We start from the raw sequence: 15405 nt of genomic DNA, 5'->3' as shown, positions 1-15405 counted from the left end.
TACAACTCTCATCCGTAACACCACTCACATCCTTTGTCCTTTGTCCATTCCTGTCCTTTGCGTCCATTCCATCAAGCGCTTCACTCGGCTTATCATCAGTCTTTACAGCACCATCAGCCTCAGCCAACGTGATGGGTTCCCCACTGAGAGCATCACCAGCTTTTTGCTCCTCCGCATGTTCGTCACGGGATGTACCGCTCAATTCAGTGAGCGTTAGATCTTGCTCTGAAGTGACGTCAGTCGAATCAAAGCAGACGGCAGACTTTTCATCAAGGATCTCGGCTGCCTTTCCTGTGGGAATTGGCGTTTCAATGGGCTGCCCATCACCGACCGCAGCAACGGGCTCCTGTTTCGGGACATCAGTCTCAACGGACGTTTCCCCAACAGCGCGAACCGCATCAGTGAAGTCCTCAGTATCTCCCTCGCTGAATTTAGTCTCCTCAGTTTGTGGGCTAGGTTGCTCTACAGGCTTCTCCACCTCACCCTCAGAAACAACCTGATGTCTGTCTGCTGCTGCATCAGGAACATCGCCAACGGGGTCCGACATGATGTCAGACTCCTGCGCAACGTGTGCCGGTTCACCACGAGTTGCCTCGATTTTGTGAGTAGGAGCAGGCTCCTGATCAGGGATTTCGGCAGTCACGATCTGCTGGGGACCCAAAGCATCAGGTTCCAGTGGCACTGCTTCTTCGCGGTCGCCGTCGGCTGCTGGAACAGTTGGACAGTAGATGGAATCGTCCACCTTATCCCCGGACCAGTACGAAGAACCTTCCATCGGCTTGCCAAACACGCAACCACCCACCTCGGCAACCTCCCTCGCGACAACGTCCACCGCATATGGCTCAGGTACAGCCTGACCAAGTGGAACATCAGACACATCCACCTCGAACGAACGTCTCTGGGAATCGAGCGATGTCTCGACAGCTGATGACGTTTCGGAGGCGAATACAACCGTTTGCCTATCGTCTCCCATGATATCATCCACGGCCGCCTCGGTATCCAAATCTGGGGTTGCCGGTGCATGTGACCTCTGAACAATGGTTTGTTCCCTGTCAACCCGTGTATCGGCTTTTTCATCGCCAGTGTCCTCAGTCATAAGATCCCGCTCTGCAGTTGAACTGACAGCTTCTGTCAATACGTCATCGTCACATGTCTGTTCTGTGTCCTCCAAAAACGTCTCTCGTTCGCACGTAGTTTCCTCAGCAGTCTCAGCTACGGTGGTCGACAAGACAGTATCCAAAGCAACCGCCCCAGATCCCATTTCTGATGCAAGTGCAGCCGCATTGTCATCACACGGCAAACGATCAGATTCTGAGAGGGTAATTTCTGCCTGGGGCTGCTGCATTTCAGAAATTTTGGGCACTTCACCAGTGTGGGACAAAATTTCACCTGATCCCTCCTCAATGACCTGCGCAACCTTCATTACATCAATATCAACCGCCTCGTCTGATGTTCCCTTACTAGGTTCCATTGCCTGCTCTACAGTACTTTCCGTCAGCACACCCAGTTCTTTTTCAGGCATCTGCCCTATATCAGTATGCTTCGTTTCGCACGGTACGGTGTCCTGGGATACCTCTGCTGGTTTTTCTTCACAAACCTCAGTTAAGGAAATTCTTTTTTCCTGGAGTTGTGTGGAATGACTTGGTTTCTCCCCATCATCCTCAGCCAAATGGTATGCTTTTCTCTCACCGCTCTCTGCCATCTCAGCTGGCTGAACCCGAGAGGTTTCATCCATTTCGCTTATCTTCTTCTCAATGACTTCTGAAAATTCAGTTGGTAGTTTGAATTCACTGGTAATCACGTCGGCTACCTTCTCGGTGTCCTTGGTGACCTCCGCTGGCCTGTCACCCATGACTGTAGTAACACCAGCCTCGGCCACACAGGCTGCCGCCTCAGTGACCTCAGTGTTCTCACTTGGATCAGTAACAGCAGCTGGCTCTACAAGGGCACCAAAAACTTCCGCTATGAAGTCCTCATCCTCTTTAGTCACGACATTGAGTATCTCAAGGGTCTCAACGGTCTCACTAGGCTCAGTCGGTTTCTCTCCAAGCCCTTCACACACATCAACTGGACCCTTAAATGCTGCAGCGATCTCAGTTGTTTCGTGCTCACTGAGTTCAGTCCCATGGCCCGGCTCCTTCCAAGCTTCCTTTGTCTCTCCCTCAAAGACCGCAGGGATCTCAGCTGGTTTGTCTTCACTGCCTTCAACTGGGCTGTCCTGAGCGACGGCAGCCACACTGACTGAGTCCTCAGCACCTTCTGTGATCTTAGTGGTCAATGTCGGTTTTCCCTCAAGGGCGTCAGCAATATCAGCTGCTGCCTCAGTGACATCGGGAAGTGTAGTTGGTTTGTCCTCCAAGGTTGGGAATAAGTCGTCAGATTTCATGAGCACCTCAGTAAGCTTATGTGCTTGGGACGGCTGGTCCTCAATGGTTTCAGCCATGTCATCTGGTTTTTCAATGAACTCGGTCAGCTTGTCCTCACTATACTCTGTCGCGTAGGGTGGCTTCTCAACCACCGTGGAAACCATAGATGTTTCATCCCCAGTAGTTTTAGCTACATCGCCCAGGTTCTTCATGGCATCAGTAGCACCAGATGACTTGCTTTCGTCGACTTTGGTCTCGTCAGCTGGTGGTTCAAAGGTCTCAGTACCCTCAAGAGCCTCCTCAGTTGGCGTCTTATCGCCTACCTGAACCACCTCACGTATTTCCATAACGTCTGTCCTTTCCTTATGACTTACATCAGTCACATCGGCTGATTCGTCGACCACCTCATCTGTTTTGCTGCCATCAGCACGTACGTCATCGGCTGGCTCCTCTGCTACTTCAGTCAGCTCGTCACCACCAACTCTTGTCGCATCGGCTGGCGTCTCCAAGACTTCAGTCAAATTGGTAGTCTCATCCGGATCCATCTTACTGACCACAGTCTCTTCCGCATGTTCCTCAGGAACATCTCTCGGCTGGTCTTCACTATCGTCAGTCAAATCCACTGGTTCCTCACAGATCTCAGCGCGTCTGCCGTCGCACACTTTGTTCACATCGGATGGTGCCTCGGTAACGCCAGTGAACTCAGGTGTCTCAGCAATCTCAGTAGGTCCATAATCCCTATGTTCAGTCTCAATGACTGGTTCGTCAGTCATCTGAGCAGTCTCAGCTGGTTTCTCCTCAATGGTTTCAGCCACATCGGATGATATCCCAATTACTTCAAAAACTTCGATTTGAGTTTTCTCCTCGGCTCCCGTCATCTCATGAGGTGTCTCGGAGACCTCAGTGACCTCAGCAGCCTCCGTTGGTGTCTCCTCACTGACTTCAGTGACATCGGCATCCGCGAGCTCAGTTCTTGTGACCTCATCCACCTCGGTGCCATCTACCGGTTTCTCCAAGGCCTGTATCATTTCAAAAGGTTCGGCTTGTTTCTCATCAATGATTGCAGTAACCTTGCCTGGTTGCTCAATGACCCCAGTTAGTTCCTCCTCACTCTTTTCAATTTCATGGAAAGATTTTTCAGCTGGTTTCTCATCAGTGGTTTCAGCCATATGGGCCGGTTCCTCGGTGTCTGGTTCCTCGGTGGCTTCAGGTACTTCAGTAGGGATTTTCTCCTCGGCTCTGGTTACAACACCACGTGGGATCTCAAAGATCTCAGTGACCTCAGCAGCCTCGAGTGAAATCTCCTCAATGACTTCACTGTCATCGATGCCCGTGCGCTCCGTTGTTTTGACCTCGTTGACTTCGGTCACGTCGGCCGCTCTTTCAATCACTTCAGGAACGTCCAGTGGCTTTTCCTCACTAACTTCACTCACAAGACCTGGCTTCTCAATGGCCCCCGTTGACTTCTCTTCACTGGTTTCAGTAAATGCAGGATGTTTTTCGGTGAGCTCAGTAGGTTTGTAGGATCTCAGTTCAGTCTCAACAATCGGTTCCTCAGTCATCTCAGCGCCCCCAGCTCCTTCGTACTGGATGACATCAGTCATATCGGTTTGTTCCTCCGTGGCTTCAGGAACTTCGGTTATAACTTTCTCCTCGACTCCAGTCACATCATATAAGGTCTCACAAACCTCAGTGACCTCTGCAGCCTCGGCTGGTGTCCCCTCACTGCCTTCAAGCACATCAATGTCCGTGAACTCAGTTCGTGCGACCTCATCCACTGCCATGCCATCTGCCGGTTTCTCCACGGTCATAACGGTTTCGAGAGATTGCGCTCCTTTCTCATCCATGACTTCAGTAACATCGGCTGGTTCCTCTGTGACCTCAGCTGGTTTCTCTTCACTGGTTTCGGTTGCATGGAGAGGTTTTTCTGTTGGTTTGTCCTCCTCCGTAATTCCTTCCCCGGTCAACCTGAGTAGCCTCAGCCAGGCTGTCCTCGATGGCTACAGCCATATCCTCGGTCACCTCAGTAGCTTCGGTTGAAACTTTCCCCTCGGCGCCGATGGCATCATATGGTGTCTCGGAGACCTCAGTGACCTCAGCAGCATCTGTTCGTGTCTCCTCACTGACCTTAATGACGTCGATATCCGTCAACTCAGTCGGTGAGACCTCATGGGATTCCTTGCCTTCTGCTGGCTTCTCAAAGACCTCATCGATTTCAGGGAATTCAGCTCGCTTCTCATCAACGACTGTAGTAACACCAGCCGGTTCCTCAATGACCTCAGTTGAAATTTCTTCGATGAATGCAGCTACATGGAGAGATTTTCCGGCCGATTTCTCCACAATGGTGTCAGACACGTCGGGTGGTACCTCAGCGGCTCTAAGCACTTCGGTTATACCTGTTTCCTCGACTCCAGTTATATCACATGGCTTCTCAACGACTGCAGTGATCTCGGCACCCTCCGTGACCTCCATTGTCGTGACGTCATCGACTTTGGTGCCATCGGCCGCTTTTTCAACGACTTCAAGAACGTCCGCTGGTTTTTCCTCAGTAACTTCAGTCACAAGGGCTGGCTCCTGTGTGGCATCAATTGGTTTCTTTTCAGTGATTTCCGTCACATCGAGAGGCTCTTCAGTGGCTTCAGTTGGTTCGTGCTCCTGAAGTTCAGCCTGAACAAGTGGTTCCTCAGTCGCCGGAGTAGCCTCAACTGGTTTGTCATCAATGGTTTCAGCGATATCGGCTGGTTCCCTAGTGGTTTCAAAAGCTTTGGATATGACTTTGTCCTCGAGTCCGGTCACATCGTATGGGGTCTCAGAGACCTCAGCGACCTCAGAAACTTCGGTTATAGTTTTCTCCTCGACTTCGGTGATATCATGCGGTGTCTCAATGGCCTCAGTGACCTCAACAGCCTCGGTCGGTGCCGCCTCACTGATTTTGACCGCATCAACATCCGTGGACTGAGTTCGTGTGACCTCATCCACCTCGGTACCATCGGCCGGTTGCTCCAAGACCTGAACGGTTTCTGAGGATTGAGCCTGTTTCTCATCCATGACTGCAGTGATATCAGCAGGTCTCTCCGTGACATCAGTTCGTTTCTCTTCAATGATTTCAGTTACATGGAGTGTTTTTTCCAATTGTCTGTCCTCCTCCTTGTCGTCATCGGTAAGTCTTCCCTCCGTCCGCGGAGTGGCCTCAACTGGTTCCTCCTTAGCGATTTCAGCTACATCAGTTGGTGCCTCAGTACCTTCAGTAACTTCGGCTGTAACTTTCTCCTCGGCTCTGGCCACATCATCCGGTGCCTTACAGACATCAGTGACCTCAACAGCCTCAGTTGGTGTCTCATCACTGACCTGAGTCACATCGATGCCTGTGAACTCAGTTGGTTGGACCTCAACATCCCCGGTCACGTCGGTCACTTCTTCCATGGCTTCAAAAAAGTCCACCGGTTTTCCCTCACTAACTTCAGTTACCAAGGTTTGTTTCTCCGTGGCTTCGGTTGGTTCCTTTTTACTGATTTCAGTCACATGGACAGGTTTTTCGACTTCTTTGTCCTCCTCCCTGTCCTCCTCGGTAAATCCCTTCCTCAGTCGCCGGAGAAGCCTCAACTGGTTTCTCCTCAACGACTTCAGCGATAAGGGTTGGTGCCTCGGTGGCTTCATTAACTCCGGTTACAATTTTCTCCTCGGCTTCGGCCTCACCATGTGGTGTCTCAAACACCTCGGCAACTTTAGCAGCCTCAGTTGGGGTCTCCTCACTACCTTCTATCACATCGATATCCGTGACCTCGGTTGGCGTGACCTCATCGAACTCGGTGCCAACTTCCGGTTTCTCAAACACCTCAATGATTTCAGGGGACTGGGCTCGTTCCTCATCAATGATTGCAGTAGCATCTGCTAGTTCCTCAGTCACCTCAGCTGGTTTCTCTTCAATGCTCTGAGCCACATCGAGAGGTTTTTCGGCGACCTCGGTTGGCTCGACCTCTCCAAGCTCAACCTCAACAGTTGATTGCTCAGTCCTCTGAGTAGCCTCTGCTGTTTTGTCTTCAATGATTTCAGTCACATCGGCTGGTGCATCGGGGACTTCAGCAGCTTCGGTTAGAACTGTCTCCTTGATTTCGGTCACAAGACATATTGACGTAAAGGCCTTAGTGACCTGAGCAACATCAGTTGGAGTCTCCTCGCTGACTTGAATAGCATCGATCTCGTCATCGACTTTGGTGCTATCTTCTGGTTTCTCTACGACCTGAACGATTTCAAGGGATTTGGTTTGTTTCTCATCCATGACTGCGGCAACATCGGCTGGTTCCTCAGACACCTCAACTGGGCTAAGCTCACCACCTGTGCTGATATCGACTGCTGTCTCCGGCCCTGGGGTAGCGTCACTCGGTCTGGTTTCTGCCATTTCGGCCAAATCGGCAACTTCCTCAGTAATTTCAGTTCCCGCCTGCTCGCTGGTTTGAGTGAAACAGGCTAGTTCGTCAATGACCTCGCCCGGCTTGTCCTCACTCGGTTCAGCTACGTCGGCCACCTTCCCATCTACCTCACTGGCCTCAGCGGACAGCTTCTCAGTGATTAAAGCCGAATCGAATGGTCCTTGAGAGGTCTCAGTAACTTCTGCTGCTTTGACAACAGGGACTGCAGCCTCCTCAACTGGTTTGTGAATGACCTTAGTCACCTGAACATCGTAAGATGGTTTCTCCTCACAGATATCTAGGACATCACCCAGCTCTTCATGAACCTCAGTTAATTTGTGCTCGCTGATTTTGTCCATGTCTGCTTCTCTCTCAGTGATCTCAGTTTGGTAAGCACCTGCCCCAATTGTGCCAAGATCTTTCTCAGTAATCTCCGCAACAGCGAAAGGCCTGTTCTCACTGACATCGGCCATGCTAACTGATTCCTCAGACAAAAGAAGTTGTTTTTCATCACTGGATTCATCAAGCGAGGCTAATTCCTTCGCAACTGTAGTAGTTTCGACTCCACGGGACTCAGGGATGTCAGAAAAACCTACCATGTCCCTTGTGTCCACCTCTTCGATATCGCATGGTAGAGGAGTGGCCTCATTGTCATCATCAAACCTACCTGGAGACTCCGAAGCGCCATCTTTATCGGCGAACACGCCACGAACCTTATCACCGATTTTGCTCGCGAGAAGTACGGGCCCCAGCACTACAGCACCCGCTGCCATTTTCAGCACAGAGAGGTGGTCTTTCTTAGCAGATACGTCATCGTGTCTGCTCTCAACCAATTCAGTCACATCGGATGGGGCCTCACTGACGCCAGAGAACTCAGCTGTTTTGGTGATCTCAGTTGGTGCATACACTTTAAGTTCCGTCTCAATAATTTGTTCCTCGGTTACCTTAGAAGTCTCTGCCGGTGCATCTCCCATGGCTTCAGCCATATCGGGTGGTTCTCCAGTGACCTCAGAGACTTCGGGCAGAACGTCCTTCTCGACTCCGGACACATCCTTTGTTGTCTCAAACACTTGAGTGACCTCACCAACGTCGGTTGGTGTCTCCTCACGGACTTCGATGACGTCGATGTCCGTGACCTGAACGTCCGTGAGGTCAGTCGGTGTGACGTCATCAAATTCTGCGCCATGTGCGACCTTTTCCAAATCCTGAACGATTTCAGGAACTTGATCTCGTTTATCAATTACAGTAGAAACATCAGCTGGTTTCTCAGTGGTCACTGTTGGTTTCTCTTCAATGACTTCAGTAACATCGACACGCTTTTCAATGACCTCTGTAGGCTTGAACTCTCCAACTTCGGTCTCAATAACTATTCCCTCAGCCACCTGAGGACTTTCAGATGGCTTGTCCTCAAATGTTTCAGCCAAATCGGCAGATGAATCGGTAACTTCAGAAACTTCCGTTACTATTTTCTCCTTGGCTCCGGCCACATCATGTGGTTTAGCAGAGACCTCAGTGTCCTCAGCAGATTCGGTTGCGGTCTCCTCGCTAAACTCCATCACATCGATGTCTGTGAACTCAGTTGGTGTGACTTCGCCGACCTTGGTTCCATCGGCCGGTTTCTCCAAGAGCGGAACAATTTCAGTAGTCCGTTTCTCCTCACTGGTTTCAGTTGCATGGATAGGTTTTTCAGCCAACTTGTCCTGAACACTTTCCATGTTTCCTGGTGTCAAGGTGGCTTCAGCACCCTCGGCTACAATTTGTTCCTCGACTCCAATTACATCATGTGGTTTCTCAGGAACCGCAGAAATCTCAGCGGCCTCGGTTGGTGTCTCCGCACTGGATACAATCACACCGATTTCCGTGACCTGTAGTGTGACCTCATCGGCTTTGGTATCATCGGCCGCTTCTTCAGCGAATTCAGCAAAGTCCGCTGGCTTTTCCTCAGTAACTTCAGTCACACCGGCTGGCTCCTCAATGGCCTCAGTTGACTTCCCCTCATCGATTTCAGTCACCTTCAGAGGTTTTTCGGTGACGTCGGCAGGTTTGTACGTTTCAAGAACAGTCTCAATGACTGGTTCCTCAGTCACCTGCGTAGGCTCAGCTGGTTTACCATCAATGGTTTCGGTCATATCGGCTGGTTGTTTCGTGGCTTCAGAAACTTCACTCAGAATTTGCTCCTCGGCTTCCGTCACATCATGAGGTGTCTCGGAGATCTCCGCGACCTCAGCAGCTTCGATTGGTGTCTCCTCACTCACTTCAATCACATCGATGTCCGTGAACTCACTTCGTGTGACCTCATCCACTTCCATGCCACTGATGGGTTTCTCCATGGCCAACAAGATTTCGGACGAATCGGCTGGTTTCTCACCACTGACTGTGGGAACATCAGCTGGTTCCCCTGTGGCCTCAGTTGGTTTCTCTTCGCTGATTTGTGTTACATGGAGAGTTGTCTCTACTGGTTGGTTCTCGTTCTTATCGTCTTCGATCATTCCTTCCTCAGTCACCTGAGAAGCGTCCACTCGTTTGTCCTCAGTGGTTCCAGTCACATCGGTAGATTTCTCAGCGACTTCAGTAACGTCAGCTATAACTTCGTCCTCAGCTCGGAATGCATTATACTGCGCTTCAAAGACCTCAGTAACCCCAACAGACTCTGTTGGTGTCTCTTCACTGACTTCAACGACGTCGTCGTCCTTGAACTCGGTGGACGTACACTCATCCACTTCGGTGCCATCTGCCGGTTTCTCCACGACCTGAACGATTTCAGGGTGTTCAGCTGGTTTTTCATCAATGACTTTAGTAACATCGGCTGGATCCTCAACGGCCTCCAATGGTTTCTTTTCAACGATTTCGGTCACATCGAGAGGTTTTTCGGTGACCTCAGTTGGTTTGTACTCTTCGAGTTCAGCCTGAATACGTGGTGCCTCAGTCGCCTGAAGAGAGACAATTGGTTTCTCTACAATCGTTTCACTAACGTCAGGTTCCGTGAACTCAGTTCGTGTGATCTCATCCATTTCGGTGCCGTCTGTCGGCTTCTCCAAGACCTGAACGATTTCTGAGGACTGGGATTGCTTCTCATCAATGACTATAGTAGCATCGGCTGGTTCCTCTGCAACCTCTGCTGGTTTCTCCTCACTGAGCTTAGATGCATGGAGAGGTGTCTCGGCCGCCTTGTCCTCACTCGTTTTAGCCATGTCGTCTGGTGCCTCAAATGCTTCAGAAACCTCTGTTGAACCTGTCGCCTCGACTCCCGTCACCTCAAAGGATGTCTCCGGGACCTCAGTGACATCAGCACCCTCAGATGGTGCCTTCTCACTGACTTCGACCGCGTTGGTGTCAGTGACTTCCGTTGGTGTGACCTCATCAACTTCCGTACCAGTTTCCGGTTTCTCCATGACCTCAACGATTCCAAGGAATTGAGTTGGCTTGTCATCAATGGCTGTAGTAATATCGGCTGGCCCCTCGGTGGCCTCATATGGTTTTTCTTCAGTGATTTCTGTCACATCGAAAGGCTTTTCCGTGATCTCAGTTGGTTTATGCTCTCCAAGGTCGGCCTGCATAAGTGTTTCTGCAGTCACCTCAGTATCCTCAACTGGCTCGTCCTCAGTGGTTTCAGCCACATCAGCTGGTTTGTCACAGACTTCAGTAACTTCGACTGGAAGCTTTTCCTTAACTTCAGTTACATCATATGCTGTTACAAAGGCCGTACTGACCTCAGGAGCCGCGGGTCGCGTTTCCTCACTGACTTCAACCTCATCGATGTCCGTGACCTCCGTTAGTGTGACCTCATCGACTTCCGTATCATCTTCCAGCTTCTCCAAGGCCTCAAGAAATTCCGGGGATTGAGCTCGTTTATCATCAATCACTGAAGTAACATCGGCTGGCTCCTCAGCGGTCTCAACTGGCTTCTTTTCGACGATCTCAGTCACATCAAGAGTTTTTTCGGTGACTTCGGTTGTTTTGAACTCTTCGAATTTAGCCTGGATAAGTGGTTCCTCAGTCACCTGAGTAGCTTCAGCTCCTTCCTCTTGAATGGTTTCACCCATATCGGCTGGTCCCTTCGTGATTTCCGAGACTTCGGTCATAATTTTGTCCTCGACTTCGGTCACATCAAGTGGTGCCTCAGACACCTCAAGGACCTCAAAAGCCTCGATTGGTGTTTTCTCACCGATTTCATCGACATCGATATCCGTGATCTCAGTTCTTGTCAACTCGGCGACTTTGGTGCCATCTTCCGGTTTCTCTATGACCTGAACAGTTTCCGGAGATTGAACCCCCGTCTCATCAATAATTGCACCAACATCGGCTGGTTCCTCAGGAACCTCAGTTGGTATTTGCTCACCACCTGCGCTGGCATCAATCGCTGTCTCAAGCCCTCGCGCAGTGTCACTTGGCAATGCCTCTACCTTCACGGGCATATCGGCATTTTCCTGAGTGATCTCAGTTCGTCCCTCTTCGCTGGTTTGAGTCGAACCGGCTTGTTTGTCAGTGACCTCGTCCGGCTTCTCCTCGCTCGGTTCAGTCACATCGGCCATCTTCCCATCCATCTCACTGGCCTCAGCGGACAGCTTCTCGCTGAGTGGTTCCTGAGTGGTCTCAGTAACTTCTGTTGGTTTGTCAGCAGTAACTACAGCTTCCTGAACTGCTTTGTGAATGACCTCAGTTACCTCAACGGCGTCAGCTGGTTTCTCCTCATCCACGTCAGTCACATCCTTCAGCTCTTCATGGTGTTCAGTGAATTTGTCTTTGCTGACTGCATGACTATCTGCCACTCCCTCAGTGACCTCGGCGCCGGCGAGAGCGCCACGAACCTTATCACTGATTTTGCTGGCGAGAAGTACAGGCCCAAGCACCGCGGCACCCGCTGCCATCTTTATAAATGAGAAGGGATCTTTCTCGGCGGATGCGTCATCGTGTCTACTCTCACTCGCTGCTGTCAAATCGGATGGTGCCTCGCTAACGCCTGTGAATTCAGGTGTTTCGGTGACCCCAGTTGGTGCATGGCCTCGAACTTCAGTGTCAAGAATTGCTTCCTCAGTCACCTGAGTAGCTTCAGCTGGTTTGTCCTCGATGACATCCGCTATACTGACTGGTTTCTCAATGACCTCAGAAACTTCGAGTAGAGGTTTCTCCTCGGCTCCGGTTACGTCAAGCGGTGTCTCAAACACCTCAGCGACCTCAGGGCCTTCGGATGGTGTCCCCGCACCGACCTGGGTTACGCCGATGTCCGTGACCTCCATTGGTGTGACCTCATCGACTTCCGCCGTACCATCTTCAGGTTTCTCCAAGACCTCAACGATTTCAGTGGATTCAGCCCCTCTGTCATCAAAGACTGCAGTAAGACCGGCTGGCTCCTCCTGAACGTCAGCTGGTTTCTCTTCAATGAGTGCGGTCACGCCGAGGGGTTTTTCGGTGACCTGACTTGGTTTTGACCTGACCTGACCTGGACCTGACAGGTCGGTGACCTGACTTGGTTTTGACCTGACCTGACCTGGACCTGACAGGTCGGTGACCTGACTTGGTTTTGACCTGACCTGACCTGGACCTGACAGGTCGGTGACCTGACTTGGTTTTGACCTGACCTGACCTGGACCTGACAGGTCGGTGACCTGACTTGGTCTGTGCTCTCCAAGTTCAGCCTGAATATGCGTTTCCTCAGTCACCGGAGTAGCCTCAGCAGGCTTGTCCTCAATGGTTTCAGTCACATCGGCAGGCTCAGCAGGCTTGTCCTCAATGGTTTCAGTCACATCGGCAGGCTCAGCAGGCTTGTCCTCAATGGTTTCAGTCACATCAGCAGCCTCAGCAGGCTTGTCCCCAATGGTTTCAGTCACATCGGCTGGTGCGTCAGCGACATCAGTAGCTTCGATTAGTGACCTTGATTTCTCCTTGACTTCGGCCACATCATATGCCGTCACAGCGACGGTAGTGACTTCAGCAGCCGCCGTTGGTGTTTCCTCACTGACTTCAACCACATCGATTTCCCTAACTTTAGCCGATGTGACCTCATCCACTTCTGTGCCATCTGCTGGTTTCTCCAAGACCTGAACGATATCAGGGGATTGAGCTCGTTTCTCATCAATGACTAGAGTAATACCGGCTCGCTCCTCAGTGGCCTCAGTTGGTTTTTCTTCAATGATTTCACTCACATCGAGCAGTTTATCACTATCCTCAGTTAATTCATTATCTCTAAGTTCAGTCCCAAGAACTGATTCCTCTGGCACCCGGGAAGCCTCAGCTGGTTTCTCCTCAGTGGTTTCAGCCACATCGGCTGGTGCCTCCGTGGTTTCAAAAGCGTCGGTTGGAATAGTGACTTCGTCCGCCTTCTCCTCGCTCGGTTCAGTCACATCGGCCACCTTCCCATCCACCTCACTGGTCTCAGCGGACAGCTTCTCGCTGAGTACAGCCGAATCGAATGGTTCCTGAGTGGTCTCAGTAAGTGTTGTTGGTCTGTCAGCAGTGACTGCAGCTTCCTGAACTGCTTTGTGAATGACCTCAGTTACCTCAACAGCGTCAGCTGGTTTCTCCTCACCCACGTCACTTACATAACTCAGCTTGTCACGAACTTCAGTTGATTTCTCCTCGCTGCCTTCATCCCTTTCCGCCACTCCCTCAGTGCCCTCGGCGCCCGCGAACACGCCACGAACCTTATCACTGATTTTGCTAGCGAGAAGTACGGGCCCAAGCACCGCAGCACCCGCTGCCATCTTTAAAACCGAAAAGTGATCTTTCTCGGTAGATACGTCACCGTGTCCACTCTCACACACTCCAGTCACATCGGATGACGTCTCGCTAGCGCCAGTAAACAGAGATGTTTTCCTGACCTCAGTTGGTTCATACTCTCGAAGCTGAGTGTCAATAGTTGGTTCCTCACCCACCTGAGTAGCTTCAGCTGGTTTATCCTGGATGGCATCAGCGATAGCGGTTGGTTTTGCAGTGATCTCAATTACTTCTGTTAGAATTTTCTCATCGCCTCTGGTCACGTCACGTGGTGTCTCAAAGACTTCAGTGATCTCATCACCCTCGGGTGCTGTCTCCTCACTGACTTCGATCACATCCATGTCCGTGTCCTCTGTTGATATAGCCTCCTCAACTTTGGTGCCATCTTCTGATTTCTCCAAAACGTGTACCGTTTCTGGGGACTGAGCCCGTTCCTCATCAATGACTGCAGCAACATCGCCTGGTTCCTCAGTGATCCCAGTTGGTTTCTCTTCCATCATTTCAGCAACATCGAGACGTCTTTCGGTACCCTCAGTGCGTCTGTACTCTCCAAATTCATCTTCAATAGTTGGTTCCTCACTTCCCTGAGGAGACTCAGCTAGTTTCTCATCAAATGCTTCGAAAATATCGATGTCTGTGGATTCAGTTCTTGCGACCTCATCCACATCGGTGTCATCGTCCAGTTTTTCCAAGGCCTGAACGATTGGTGGCGATTGGGGTTGTTTCTCATCTGTGACTGTAGTAACGTCGACCGTTTCATCTGTGACTTCTGCTGTCATCTCTTCAGTTAGTTCAGTTACATGGGGAGATGTCTCGGCTGGTTTGTCCTCACTCGTTTCAGCCATGTCGTCTGGTGCCTCAAAAGTCTCAGGGACCTTGCTGAGAACTGCCGTCTCGACTCCGGTCATATCATATGGTGTCTCAAAGACCTCAGTGACCTCAGCACCCTCGGATGGTGTTTTCTCACCGAATTCAATCACGTCGATATCTGCGACCTCCGTTGGTGTGACCTTAACAACTTCCGTACCGTCTTCCGGTTTCTCCAAGATCTCAACGATTTCAGGGGATTGAGCCTGTTTGTCATCAAAGTCTTTAACACTGGCTGGCCCCCCAGTGGGTTCAATTGGTTTCTCTTCAACGATTCTAGTAACATCGAAAGGTTTTTCGGTGATCTCAGCTGGTTTGTGCTCTCCAAGTTCAGCCTGAATAAGTGGTTCTGCAGTCACCTGAGTATCCTCAACTGGCTTGTCCTCAATGGTTTCAGTCACATCGGGTGGTGCGTCAGGGACTTCAGTGGCTTCGATTGGAAGCTTTTCCTTGACTTCCGTAACATCATATGCTGTTACAAGGGCCGTGGTGATCTCAACGATCTCAGCTGGTGTCTCAGTTGGAATCTCAGCTGATGAGACATCATCTAATTCGGTGACATCTGATGGTTTCTCCAAGACCTGAACGATTTCGGGTGATTGAGCTCGTTTCTCATCACTGATGGTAGTAACATCGGTTCGTTCCTCAATGACCTCAGTTGGTTTCTCTTCAATGATTTCGCTGACATCGAGAAGTTTATCAGTGACCTCAGTTGGTTCGTGCTCTCCACGTTCAGTCTCCATAACTGGCTCCTCTGACACCCGGGAAGCCTCAGCTGGTTTCTCCTCAGCGGTTTCAGCCACATCGGCTGGTGCCTCCGTGGTTTCAGAAGCTCCGGTTGGAATTTCTCCCTCGACTCCGGCCACATCAAGTGGTGTCTCGGACACCTCAAGGACCTCAACGGCCTCGACTGGTGTCTCCTTGCAGATTTCAGTGACATGGATATCCATGATCTTCGTTGGCGTCACCTCGGCGGCTTGAATGCCATCTTCAGGCTTTTTATCCGGTTTTTCTAAGAGATCAACGATTTCAGGAGTTTGAACTCGTTT

General features: G+C 50.8%; 2 protein-coding genes across 2 annotated transcripts; one reads left to right on the top strand and one right to left on the bottom strand.

Moving 5' to 3' along the window:
• Window positions 1-2221: 2221 nt before the first annotated feature.
• LOC119104444 (300 kDa antigen AG231) lies at window positions 2222-5877 on the bottom strand. The gene has a single exon (XM_037228141.1). It carries the CDS (start codon window positions 5787-5789, stop codon window positions 4263-4265), a length of 1527 nt encoding a protein of 508 aa, XP_037084036.1. The 5' UTR covers window positions 5790-5877; the 3' UTR covers window positions 2222-4262.
• Window positions 5878-9964: 4087 nt separating this feature from the next.
• Window positions 9965-13337, top strand: LOC119104316 (chitinase-like protein PB1E7.04c). Its single transcript, XM_037228014.1, has 3 exons — window positions 9965-10191; window positions 11553-11609; window positions 12859-13337. The coding sequence occupies exons 1-3, from the start codon at window positions 9965-9967 to the stop codon at window positions 13193-13195; spliced, it is 621 nt and encodes a 206-aa protein (XP_037083909.1). The 3' UTR covers window positions 13196-13337.
• The last annotated feature ends 2068 nt before the right edge of the window (window positions 13338-15405 follow it).

The sequence above is a fragment of the Pollicipes pollicipes genome, unplaced genomic scaffold, assembly GCF_011947565.3.
Source record: "Pollicipes pollicipes isolate AB1234 unplaced genomic scaffold, Ppol_2.1 Scaffold_6052;HRSCAF=7182_pilon_pilon_pilon, whole genome shotgun sequence".
NCBI lineage: Eukaryota > Metazoa > Arthropoda > Thecostraca > Pollicipedomorpha > Pollicipedidae > Pollicipes > Pollicipes pollicipes.
The sequence above is the reverse complement of the archived record's forward strand: the minus strand, read 5'-3'. Positions and strand labels throughout refer to the sequence as shown.

Excerpts from the sequence above, each read along its gene's own strand:
- LOC119104444 (XM_037228141.1), bottom strand. The coding sequence starts at position 5,789 with ATGGAAGAAGTGACCGACGTGACCGGGGATGTTGAGGTCCAACCAACT.
- LOC119104316 (XM_037228014.1), top strand. The coding sequence starts at position 9,965 with ATGTCGTCTGGTGCCTCAAATGCTTCAGAAACCTCTGTTGAACCTGTC. Across the intron at positions 10,192-11,552 it reads TCAACGATTCCAAGGAATTG|TGACCTCGGCGCCGGCGAGA; the intron begins AGTTGGCTTGTC and ends CCACTCCCTCAG. Across the intron at positions 11,610-12,858 it reads ACTGATTTTGCTGGCGAGAA|AGTAATACCGGCTCGCTCCT; the intron begins GTACAGGCCCAA and ends ATCAATGACTAG.